This window comes from Octopus sinensis, linkage group LG11, assembly GCF_006345805.1.
Source record: "Octopus sinensis linkage group LG11, ASM634580v1, whole genome shotgun sequence".
Classification (NCBI taxonomy): Eukaryota; Metazoa; Mollusca; class Cephalopoda; order Octopoda; family Octopodidae; genus Octopus; species Octopus sinensis.
In genome coordinates, this window is record NC_043007.1 from 54,497,390 (window position 1) to 54,511,091 (window position 13,702).

Consider the following 13,702-nt stretch of genomic DNA (forward strand, 5'->3'; position numbering starts at 1 on the left):
TAGTCAAAGAGAATATTAAATTAATATATTTTTATTTGGCAATAAGACCTTTCCGTCGATTTCCGTAAAAAACTTTTTTTTTACATATGGGCTTGCGGGAACTTTTGAAGTAATGAGAGCTAAAGAGACTAAGAGAAAACGATTGTATGACGAGGGAAGTTCTTTTGAAGTTACCGTGCATGGAAAGCATTGATGTACATGTGTGCGTGTTTGATGGGGTGTGGGAGACAGACAGTATGTTGTGTAAGTGAAGTGCTTCTGTTCGTGTGTGTGAAGAGACAGAGAGAGTAATGTGTGAAAGAGAGAGATAACTGAAATTTTTTACTCGGTGTATGTGTATATGTATGTATGTGTGTGTGTATGTATGTATGTATGTAAGAATATGTGTGTGTGTGTATGTATGTGTGTGTATGTATGTATGGCCGAGAAGAATATCTATTCATGAAAAGAATATCTCCTCCTCATTTTATAACTCTCCCGTCTTTTTCTTACCATTTCACCATCGTCACATCAAGAGACATTAAGGCTGCACAGTAGCAGTTGACAAGGCATGTATAACGATTAAATAAAAAAAATGTTGTCTATATCTTCGATCACTGTCATTATTCCATTGAGTCAACCTCGTTATTTTCTACATAGCAGACCGTTACATAAACAGGCAAAGGTAATCTTTCGTTTTAACTCGAACTAATGTAAACACTGAATCGGCCATACATACACACACACACATACATAGATACATACACACACACACATACATACATGTACACATACACCGAGTAAAAAATTTCAGTTATCTCTTTCTTTCACACATTACTCTCTCTGTCTCTTCACACACACTAACAGAAGCACTTCACTTACACAACATACTGTCTGTCTCTCACACCCCATCAAACACACACACATGTACATCAATGCTTCCCCTGGACGGTAAATTCAAAAGAACTTCCCTCGTCATAAAATCGCTTTCTCTTAGTCTCTTTCGCTCTCATTACTTCAAAAGTTCCCGCAAGCCCATATGTAAAAAAAAAAGAAGTTTTTTACGGAAATCGACGGAAAGGTCTACTAGAGACGAAAGATCGCCTTTTATTTAATAAATGACTTTTAACTCTTCAACGACGAACATCACCAACTGATGTTTCAACGATTTTACATTTATACGGCTATCATCAAAGAAATGTAAATAAATTTACGGCATTTTCGATAAAAAGATTGTAAATTTTATTGTGCGAGAGACAAACAATTACTATAGCTTCCGTACTTCTGATAACAATCCGTTAAGAAATCAAAAATCTTCAAGTGGTTGTAAGAAAACGAAAAAGATCCAAACGAAAATAATTATAAAAATTACCCTAACAAAAAAGATTTTTTTCTTTTTCTTTTTTACATATATATATGGTTTTTCCCCATTTGGTGCATATTCATGCATCCCTTTCCCACCGTTACGCATTTTGTGCACGTGATACCTAAATTCATGTTTGTATTTTCCCGGATAGCTTTCGTTTCGTTATCATTTCCGCAAATATATGTACTATATTCGGATATTTACATTCTGTCTACTCAAAACGAAAGATCGCCGATCGCCCCACATTAAAATACGGCGATCGAAAGATTGCCTAAAATACAAATCAAAAACTCAAGAAAAAAAAGAGGAAGAAAGAAAGAAAGAAAAAAAGCATCAATTGAAGACGTCCTCGATTAGTCCCGAAGGTCGCTAAATGTTTTATATGTACTTAAAACCAAAGAATATTGAAGACGTCCTCGATTAGTCCCGAAGGTCGCTACAAAACCACATTAAAATACAAATCAAAAACTCAAGAAAAAAGGAGGAAGAAAGAAAGAAAGAAAAAAAGCATCAATCGAAGACCAATGTCCTCGATTAGTCCCGAAGGTCGCTAAATGTTTTATATGTACTTAAAACCAAAGAATATTGAAGACGTCCTCGATTAGTCCCGAAGGTCGCTACAAAACCACATTAAAATACAAATCAAAAACTCAAGAAAAAAGGAGGAAGAAAGAAAGAAAGAAAAAAAGCATCAATTGAAGACGTCCTCGATTAGTCCCGAAGGTCGCTAAATGTTTTATATGTACTTAAAACCAAAGAATATTGAAGACGTCCTCGATTAGTCCCGAAGGTCGCTACAAAACCACATTAAAATACAAATCAAAAACTCAAGAAAAAAGGAGGAAGAAAGAAAGAAAGAAAAAAAGCATCAATCGAAGACCAATGTCCTCGATTAGTCCCGAAGGTCGCTAAATGTTTTATATGTACTTAAAACCAAAGATTTTCCATTTTAAAATTATTAAACATATCGTTTTTAAGGCAGAAAATAGGAAATTACTTAGATAAAAGTTAAACATGAGCACTGATACATTCACAAGTACCCTTTCCCCTTTCTTTTAATTAGTGCAGTTATTTTCACTTTGTCTGCCGTATTAAATAAACAAAGATCGAGAGGTGACCGATAGCTTCTAACGACTTTCTAGGGTAATTAATTAACCTTCATTGCAGACGCAATGTCGCCTCAATTGATTTTGCTAGACATTGTAACACAAGATGACTGTTAAAAGTCGAAACGGCTCAAATACACCAGCACACCCAAAGAAATCGGGGATTAATTTCTAAATCAAATAAGATTTTATAAGGATATATAAAAAAGCAAAAAGAATCTGTTACAGATTTGGAGATGCCGGGTATCGAACCCGGGGCCTTTCGCATGCAAAGCGAACGCTCTACCACTGAGCTACATCCCCGATACGTTACTGAAGGATAAATTATTAACATTAAATTTAATTGTGATAGACTAATTAATTTATATCTATACTTTAAGGTATAATGAAGTTTCTTTATGAATTTGTGTTGCAAGATTCCTGATGTGAAACCGTGAATTGAAACATATTGTAATATTTCGGGGAGATAATTTTTTTTGCACTATATGTTGGTTCTTCACTTGTTTATTACTGATCTTATTTTATCTTATGTCCAAACCAAACAAAAAGTTAATTTTTTACAGAACAAACGTAAAATGCATGGAAAATACCAGGTTATCGTCGAGGTTGTTTCAATCGACATAGAAATTCTAACTTACTGTCAGTTGACTTAATTCCTACTCAAGGTATTTTATTATCCACTTTATTAACTTAAAATACAGATCACAGAACGAGAATGCGGTCCTCAAACGAAGAGAAAAAAAATGAGTTGCAGCCACCGAGGGAGCTAACTCCTTTTTAACACTTTGTCTAAGGGAGATAACCTTAAAACTTATACCAAAGGAAAATAATTTTCTACTATGATAAATATTCTTGTGCTTTTCTCCGTCGTAACATATGAATGAGAAAGGAAGGGGTGATAGATGAATAAGGAAGGGTGATGGCAAACTTGGTAGTAGGTGCGCTTCAACTCTGTGTGAGTATATGTATGTGTATGTAAAAGGGATGTATGTGAATCTGTGTGTGTGCGTGAGCAATGGAAGTTGGATGGTGAACATTCAACGCTGAAAAGGAAAATCAAACAGTGTTTCAACTCTGTATGAGTATATGTGTGTATGCGTGTGCGTGTACAAAGGAAGTATGTGAATGTTTGTGTGAACCAGCGTTCTTTCAGTAGCAAACAATGATCAATGTCACATCTCAAAAGACAACCACTAAATAACATTGACAAGTGTATTAATTTGATTTACCATCCATATTTATATATAAAATACTGCGATTAGCCGTCATTTTTTATGGCACAGGGCCTGCTTGTTTATTAATATTTACTGGCATTTCGTCGAGGGTTCCAGCTGAGTGATCTAGAGCAACAAGAAATAAAGTGTTTTGCTCATTAATATTTAGCTAACTTATCGTTATTGTAGTTTCGTTGATGCTTCTCTGTTCTTTTTTTCTGTAATATCTTCTTCAGCCTCTTCTCTACCATAGATAACCAAAGAATATATTAGTGAAAAATCTGATTAGAGAAATCAGAGGGCTGAAGTAGCAAAGGATCTTCTCAAGCAAATTGGTTAAGCTGACAGCAGTGAAATTATTCCCCATGTTGATCAGTTTATTAACAAGAATGGTGTCTCAAAAGATGAAATCCTAACTATATCTGCCATCTTGCCTATTTCAACTTTTCCTTTCAATTTTCACCCGTGTTGCTCTGATGTCACTGTGTCTACATAAAGTATTTCTGGAGCATTTGTTTTGAAAATTAGACTTTCGACCATCAAACCAAATCCATTCTTCTTCAAAGACTGATATTTTAAAACATTGTTTAAAATTTTGTGTTCTCAAGCATTTTGTGAAAGACTTTTCATTCCTATCTATGTTTGCCTATGTTCTTTGGTGTGTCTTGTTGCACACCATGACAGTATAATTTCTTATGGGGAGGAAAAAAAAATTTAGAGACTCGGAGAGAGCTGAAGAGTTTCGTTATGGGAGAGAATTTAATTCATTTATAATTATAAATGCAAAATTCTGTTTGTCCGTCCATCTGGGACCTCTGTATCTCAGTCTATATTTGCTCTACATAGACATATTATACCTATTTTGAATCATGATGATCCCACGATTGAAAATCTGCCCTTCATTTGATTCTTGAACATCCAGCATTGGGATCAGGTCTAGATGAGGATTTGTTATCTGCTAATAGTTGAAAATTCAAATTTTAAAAGAACTCCAAAAATTTGTGAACTTTTTTCATTTAAACTGAATTTAAAATAATACCATATTGGTTGGGTAATACCATACTGGTAGGGTATCAATAAATGCTTTATTATTATTGCTCTCTTTAGTTTGGGGCTGCAGGCCCAATTAGCCCTCCATAGGAGCTAGCTTAAAAGTCCACATGGAGTACAACTTTTAAGCTAGTATAATCTAAATGTAAAAAATTGCTTTGAGATTGTCTTGCACAGTGTTGTAAATCAAATTTAAAGCTATCTACCTTGTGTGAAAAAGTAAAGTAGAAGCAATAAAGTAGGATTCAACAAAAGAGCAATTTTGGTTCACATTCTTTGTCCAAACACCTCAACAATCATATCCAAATGATTGAGTAATATATTTTCATATTGAATTAAAATTTCCCCAAATTACTACATTTTTTTCCATTCAGAATGGAATTTATTGTGGTTTTTTAAATTCTGAATTAACCTTTTCTCTCTTTTGTCCTCACTGCCTCTCAAGCCTGGCATCTTTCCTTCTTCCTTTTAAACCTACTGCTTCATTAGTAACTTGCTCATATGAGTTCACCTACATACACACACACAACTGTGACACAAATGTAACTTACTAAATACCATGCAATCCAATGAAATATCAACAGTGGAGTCCATCACTGCCAATATTAAAGGATCACCAGCAATACACCAGATCTTATTGATGTTTTGTTAATGTAGCAAGACCTAGGATTCAATCCCCATTTGCTGTTATCAGGCTAGTGCTATGATTATCTGACTATCATCTGTTCCCTAACATGAAAAAACACTTGGCTGGGAACTAGTATTGCAGTGATGGTGACATCATATCTGCTGTTATTGGACTTTTTTGATTAACAGGACGAAAGCATCTTCACCAATGGGATCCAAGCATGTTGAAAGATAAACTTCATTTCATCACATTCCATGAGAATATCTTAGTCCACCCATGAACTTTTCAGCCAACACTCATACTCTTACACCAAAGACTACAGTAACAATGGAGACGAGCTCACATTCACAATAGTGATGACCCAATACCAACAAGTTATCTCACTATGATGACAATCTATATCACCATGACAGTAAATTAAGAACTGTATATCTCCACCTAATACTATATGAGTTGCAGCATCACTGATGCTAAGCTGTATCCTTTGCCTTTCCCTTGGATAACATCAGTGGCATGGAGAGGGAAAGCTGGTATGCATGGGTAACTGCTGGTCTTCCATAAACAGACTTGTGCCTCAGATGGTAACTTTCTAGGTGCAATCGCATGGTCATTCATAACCAAAGAGGGTCTTTACCCTTTATCCTTACTCTTTACTATATGTCTCTATCTAACAGCCTAATTCTGTATTTGAATGTACCCACTCCAGTGTTGTATGTTAACTTCTTTGCCATCCAAAATAAACAGACCATTGTGACCTCGCAAATCTGCCTCAACCACCCTTCTACCTCACATCTCATAACACTTAAAGTAATTCACTTTATAACTGTGAGCCCTACACCCAATCTCCACCATCCGTTTCCCATGCATTCTTCCACTAACCCTGTTACTTTATTATCCTTTCAACATTACTGGAAACTCTTTTATCACATCCTACCCAGTCCTTATTAAAGAATTTTGTATGAATATTTTATTTCTTATATTTAATTAAATTTTCAACATTAACCTAGTTGAAACTGAAATTTAAATTCAAGTCTTGGGCAGAAATATCATTATTACATGAAAAATAATATTAGATGCAGAAATTTGTCTTTTATTGAGTTCATTAGATATTTCACTAAACCACTCATAATTCTTGATTATTTTAAATATTAAAGCCATTCTGAGACTCCTTTTTTCTTTTTTTTTTGTTAGAAAAAGAGTCACAGAATGGTTAATGTAACAAATAAAAATTAATATGATAAAAGAATATGTTCTTTGCCATTATGCACATATATGCTCCCAAATCTATACAAATCATAGTCTGAGAAATCTCATTCATTTTTACCTTTTCTTGCTTTGACAGTTTGCTTAGGCACTAGTACCAAAAGACTAGTTCAATGAATATCACTTTTGGTTTGTAAATTTTGATCGGGTTACTGTATGTGACAATAGAAACTGCACTAATATATTCTCCAGTTAATGGCAGTAATGTGACCGCCCTGTAGTTTGGGAACCTCAAATAATAAACCTTCTTCCTATTGCAGGTTCAATCATTCCAAAAACCCATTACTTCCTAACAACTCATCTAATATGATGATTCCATTTGGCAAATAGAGATCATCAATCTCATCAACAACACTTTCAATTCTTAATTTCATTGAATTAGCAATTAAATATCGCAGAGCTCATTTTCTTAAATGGAACTGCTATTCAATAACAGTAACATGGGCCATGTCCAATTAATGACAGGTTCACTTCTGCTTATCAGCTGTCAAAACTCATAAATAGATTAGGAAAATAATTTTATTTAAAGACAAATTACTATATTAAAAACTTCCTTCTGATATTGTAGTCTCTTTGCAGCAATTCTTACTGAACATCTCAGTATTTTACAATACTGAACTTCATATTGCTTCACAATTTATAGACTTCTGTTATTGGCAACAACAACTATTTTTGAAACCATTCTATGCTGTCCCACTTGGTTATATGAATTTCAACAAGTAATTGATGATAACTCATTGCTAATATAGGTAAAAGATATTGAAACATGTTTCAAATGCCATCAACTGTGCAGGGGACTGGGGTCATTAGAGGTAGTAGATAGCTTCTGTTATCTTGGAGACCTAGTTAGCAGAGGTGGAGGAACTTCTGAAAGTGTAGTTGCTAGGATAAGGACAGGCTGGGAAAAGTTCAGAGAGCTTCTAACTTTGTTGGTAACTAAGGGCCTCTCTCTCTGAGTGAAAGGCAGATTGTATGATGCTTGTGTACATACAGCTATGTTACATGGCAGTGAAACATGGTCTTTGACTACAGAGGACCTGCAAAGGCTTGAAAGAAATAAAGCTAGCATGCTCCACTGGATAGGTAATGTCAGTGTGCATGCACGACAGAGTGTAAGTGATTTAAGAGACATCAGATGTTGTGTGCAAGATTTAGTCATGTGATGCATATGGATGAGGACAGCTGCATAAAGAAGTTCCATATCTCAAATTGTGGAGGGTACCTGTGGAAGGGGTAGACCCAGGAAGACGTGGGATGAAGTGGTGAGAAAGGATCCTCAGACACTGAGCCTCACTGAGGAAATGACAAGGGACCAGGAGATGTGATTTGCTGTACTTGATAATATGTGTCAAGCTAAGTAAAATCACTGTCTTCAAGTGCTGGTGCCACTTAAAAAGCATCCGTGCTGGTGCTGCATTAATGCACCTTCTTCCAGAGCTATGTAAATGCACCCATGCTAGTGGCATGTAGAAAGCACACATCACTCTCTGTTAAGTGGTTGGTATTAGGAAGAGCATCCAGCAGTAGAAACCATGCCACAACAGACAGTCGGAATCTAGACAGTTCCCTGCTAGCCAACTCCATGTCAAACTATCTGACCCATGCCAACATAGAAAGAGGGTGTTAAACAATGACAATGATGATGTTTATACTATCAAAATGTGAAGTTACAAGTTAATGACATGTGCAAATATATCTTCATGATTGTAAAAGAATCCAATAGTCAAATATATAAGCTTCCAACAAGTCATAGTGCACTTGAGCATTGTAATACAATGAGCTCTTTAAAAGCAAACATCTAGTCCTTAGAGAAAGAAATCTAAATATATGATAACAAGAGCACACAATCATGAAAAACCATCTTAATAGTATTAGCTGTGTGGTATTATTGAAATTGAAATCTGTATCTCTTATTATAAATTGCTAATAAAAGAAAGGGATGTTATTGGTAGCCATGATAATAGTGAAAGAGATTAGACCTTCAACTGTTAAGGCAATTACAAGAGTAGATGTGCTGAAGTTTGCTTTTGTCTTTTTGCATATTTGCTTGTTGGATTTTTTTTACTCTTATTGTGTAATTGATTTGTGATTTTACATTTTGGTTGTATCTTTACGTTCAAAGGGTTAATTAAATAAAAGACTATTGATTTCTTAGTTAATTGATACTTATTTTATTGATCCCTGAATGATAAAAGTCAGTTTGTGGGCAGCTGTTAGTTTCATTAGCTATCAGACATAACGATCAGTTAGTGAGATGGTCACTTATTCAAATGAGCAACTAAAGGCTTAATAAGACACTTTTATTTTAGTTCATTTTCTACATTTTATCTATGGTTGCTCAAACATGGTATATGATTTTTTTTTTCTTCAGTCTCTGGGAAATGCATCTATTTTAGAAGAACACAAAAGACAACCTGTATCTTTAGAAGTAGGCAATATTGTCTTTATTCTTTTTATTGTTGTGATTTTAAATATATGTATCTTTGTCACTACAAAACAATAAAATAACAAAAGTTTGAATGAGTGAGTGAAGTTATCATTTTGTTTTATGTAGTTCTGTTGTGTAGATGGTGATTCCACATTTTTCAGATGTTCATAGAGTTTACTCTGTTGCCTTCCATGGCATTCACTATGTTGTAAGCATTTGAACTAGGCTCCTGGCAAGGGGTTATCATGTCTTCACAGCACACCAACACCTGCTACACTTCCCTAGATGTTTAATAGTAAAACTAAACCCACTGGACAATTCACCTTCTATGTCCATAGAATTTCATCCAGTTCAAACCCTGTACATTGCTTTCCAACTAATACTCAAAATCACAATTCCAATTCCACTCCAAGACACAAATTCTACAATCATTACCTCAGTCCATGTTACACTTTATATTGAAACTTCGCTCTAAAAGGTGGCATCTCAACATTTGTAGATTCCACTGCTCTCTCTACCCTGCATATATCAGCAACAGGAATTCCAGTTGCTCTGACAGAAAGTCCCCTTTTCCGACTTCTCCAAATACATCTGTTTCATTTGCTGCTCTCTGAACTCCTCCAACCACCAACAACTAACCATACCAAGGACATTTATCTAAAGTAACTCCTCCTTGAAGTCATCATTCTCAATGACTTCAACACTCACAACTCTTCTTGGACTTCATACTCATCCCACACCAATGTCACTAGTGTAGAAACTGAATCTTTCACAATCCTCAACTCACTACATCAACTCCTGTTATAGTGGCTTCAACACTTCTGGAGTGGTTAATGTTGTTCCATCTCTATTGAGACACTCCCAACTTATCTGTCATCACTCTAACTTTACCTTTCCTCTGGAAATCCCTCCCTATATGTCTTTTCTAAATACATTAGCTTGAAAATGTTTAAGAGAAATATAAATGTTTAATCACAAAATTCTCCTCACTCTCAGTCAGCCTATAAAAGCTATAAAGACAGTCCTATTTCTCTGGGGCAAACCAAATCCATCAACATTATTATTGTTATAAATTTCAATGAAACAGTTAGTTCACATTAAAACTCCACCTAAACATAAACAACAAAATAAAATTTCTAATACCAAAATGCAAGTATTTTTGTTCTTTTGGAGTGAAAGTGATGTTTGTATGTAAATTAAGATTTGTTGTAAAATTCTCAAAGGAAAATCAGTTCTAGAAGCTAAATCAATCAATTGTATTCATTGATTTCTTACTTAAAGTTCAGTAAAAAAGTAAGGAAATGAGTCTGTGATATTCATGGCTTTAAGACAGTGACATTATATCATAATTTTCAAAAAGTTATAAACAGTTTATCTCCACCAAGATGTGTCTTAAAATAACAACTTGTCTTAAATTTTGTTTATTCTGATACTAAATTAAACAATGAAATGTTCTGTAAAAAAAAAAACAGGAAGATTATTGAGACAGAAACGTATGTTTACATTGATTCATGAGCAGATCGGCAATTTCCAGGACAATTTTCATCCATGTCTTTTATACCTATAATAAGATATACATAAAAAATGGTTAGTCTTTAAAGATCTTATATGAGACTTAATATTTATCATTTTCTTCTCTTATATCACTTCACTTTGCTTCCACTTACATACATCTATTTTATTTTCATCATGTCCTCTCTGATCTCTGAATATCTACTTTTCTAGTGGTCTAGTAAATTTCAAATTAATTAACAGGCAATCACCTCCAGAGGGATGAGCAATGAAGAAGAAAACCTGTATAGAATGCCTAAAAAAATCACAGCAAATTTCAACAAATCAATATAAAGAATAAGAGGCTTGAAGTTTAGAAACACAAACAGTCAAGTGCTGGTGCAGGATAAAACACAGTGACCCACATTGTTTGGATGGCTGTAGCTGTTTATGTCAACAAATTTAATACCATCACCTGGTTCTTTAGTACCTGTAAAGAGCCCATTCATTTGCAAACATTCAGATTGACTCTTCAGTTCAAGGATAATCCAATGTGCTGCTTCATACTGCACTTTTCCAGGCATAGTGCTAATATTTGTTAGGAATACAGAAAGTGATTCTTCAGCAAAGGCCCATTCCTAGGTATAATAGATCTCCATCCATGAGTAATACTTCAGGAGGCTGCCCTATTTGCTGATAGGCACACCTGCAGCCACTGACTTCCTTACAGACTGTTCAAAATAGAGGTTAGTGACAACCCAAGCATCATGTTTAATTCTGTTTTCCCATACTACTCTTGGGAGCAGGAATTGTCAAAAATGCATTGCGGAGCTTGCAATAAATTTATTTCGTTGCAATGAATTTATTGCATTTTATTTTTTTTGCAATAAATTAATTGCATTTTTCTTTCGTCGCAATAAATAATTGCAATGCTCTCCTTGTAAAATTTTTACGCATCCAAAAGTTTCATTTTTTGCAAAAATAACACTACATTTCTAATGAAAGCTCTACTTTCTCAATTTTGATTGATCTGTTTCTTTGCTGTCTGAAAGATGTTTGGATCACCTGCAATTTTCTAAAAATTCTTACACCACCTGCCAGAATGACAAAATCGACCACCAATGTGATATGACCTAGGATGGAAAAACATGCCTACAACACTCCCCTTAGGGCCCATACCACTCCAATCAAGACAAAAAAAACATATGAATGGAAAAAGGACGGTTTCATACTATTAGCAATTATAATGAGTATGCATTTAACAATTTACATGAGGGGATTGGATGAAACGATACACAAAACAAGTTCATTATCCCAAAGATGGTCATTTACTCTTAAAAACAGTTGCATCTCCAGATTTATGAGTGATAATTGATGTCTTGTATCATCGAAGGCATTCGCTGCTACACTGAAGAACCTTTCAACCAAGTTAGTCGTTGGCAAAATGAATGCTGTATTAATATAACGTGGTTGGCTGGCACCCATCTCGCTTTCATGCTTTTTGAGGACATTGCAAGAGAAGTTGTCCAATTCATCGTCCAAAACCGTTTCTTGTTCTGGTGTACTGGGCAGCTTTAAGCTTACAACAGATTCCTTTTCATCTGCAGTCAGCTCAGTGGCTTTTTGATTTTGTATTTTTACCACAGACTTCTCAAACAAAGGGAACTGGACGATTTCTGCGTCAGCACTGAGATATTTCTGCATGGAGGAGTATAGTTGGATCGTTTTGTCAAAGAGGCATCAGATGTCAGCCAGGGTGATATCTTTTTGCAGAAGAGCTGATGTGACTGAGTTAAGCTTTTTTAGATACAAGTGGAGTTGAGATAGCTGTGAACTTTCTCTGGCGGTTGGAATAAAGTCCATTAGCTAGATTGTAAAAGAAAGGATTTTAACTGTTCATAACGGTCAACCATTTTGGCAGTGCTGGACCATCTCATGTCATTCTTCGTAACAGGTTGAAGAGTTGTGAAAGTCAATAGGAACCCAGCCAGTTTTACCGTTTTTAGTCTGGCCATCAAAGTGTTGAGTTTTTCCAACAATTCCTTGTGGGGTTTAAGAAAATCCATGAAAGCGAGGTTAAAGCATTGAAATGCGCATCCAACTAATGGTAGATTGCATATTCTTGCCAAGGCCTTATTCACTTCAACATTGTCGCTGCATATTGTGGTAACATTAGCAAATGTCTTATAAATGCTTAAAACATATTCCAGCAAATCATAATGGTCATTTGCTGAAGTTTCTTTTAGCAGTGGAGAAATTGCCAATAGAACAGTTTCATATCCATTCACATTCGATGAGTAGAAGGATGCAAAGACAACAAGAAAATGAGTTGACGTTTTCAACCATCCGTCAATAATAAGGGGGAATTGGGAAGGTAGAATATTAGCAATCTTTTTCTCCACTTCCTTTGTCACCAACTCCAAATATTTCTTCAATGTGTTTTTATAAATGGGTTGGAGGCATGAGAAACAGCGGGTAACATCATCTGTGACACAGCTGGAGGGCTGCAAGCAAACACATATCCAATAAAGCCAGTCATACACATTAGATCCCTTTTTCGAGATCCATGTCGAGGTGATGAACTGGTCAATTGATGACTGTGGCTGGAAAAGATTTTTATAGTCTGGATGTTGACTCTTGATGTGGCTGAAAGGATTTGTCCAGCCAGTGTTTTTCCATCTGATTAGCTCTTTTCCACACTTGCAACGCCATTTGCCGTTGGAAGGGTCGACTTCAGTGAAGAATAACTTGACAATCTTTTGAGAATCCATGGACTCGGTTGTGATCAGCACAAGTAAATACATTATGGTGTTATGGGCTGTGATGAGCTATGTGGTGTTGGTGGAGAGGATTGCAGATGAGGTAAACAGAAGTGAAAACTACAGGGGTCGGCGGGAGAGTCACGGGGGCATACATGGGCAAAAAGCACGTTGGGCAGTTTGGTGAGAGACAGGAATGTGCAAGGACGTTTTGTTTTCTTGACAGTGATCGCACATCCCACCTAGGTCAACAGGTAAGGTCTCTGTATTTCTTTCTCCTTTTTGTTTCTTTTTCTGTTGTCTTTTTCCTCCATCACACTACATACGTTGAGTGAGTGTAAGAACGGCTCAATTGTCTCCTGAGCAAATCAGTGAACTCACAATGTCCTGACCATTATTAATCAATAAGCTGCCACAT

General features: G+C 35.5%; 1 protein-coding gene, 1 long non-coding RNA gene and 1 other non-coding gene across 5 annotated transcripts in view; 1 reads left to right on the forward strand and 2 right to left on the reverse strand.

The window, feature by feature from the left end:
* The first annotated feature begins 1,107 nt into the window (after positions 1 to 1,107).
* LOC118765433 lies at positions 1,108 to 6,518 on the forward strand. Its single transcript, XR_005001296.1, has 2 exons — positions 1,108 to 2,249; positions 3,919 to 6,518. It is a non-coding gene; the product is annotated as an uncharacterized LOC118765433 (long non-coding RNA).
* Trnaa-ugc lies at positions 2,683 to 2,754 on the reverse strand. The gene has a single exon. It is a non-coding gene; the product is annotated as a tRNA-Ala (tRNA).
* Positions 6,519 to 9,023: 2,505 nt separating the features above from the next.
* Positions 9,024 to 13,702, reverse strand: part of LOC115217356 (G patch domain-containing protein 11) — a 55,021-nt gene continuing 50,342 nt past the window's right edge. For all 3 annotated transcript variants that reach the window (XM_029787026.2, XM_029787024.2, XM_029787025.2), the window contains one exon: positions 9,024 to 10,595. In XM_029787026.2, the coding sequence (XP_029642886.1) occupies positions 10,534 to 10,595 (62 nt within the window). In that variant the 3' untranslated portion in view covers positions 9,024 to 10,533. The remainder of the gene's footprint in view (positions 10,596 to 13,702) is intronic.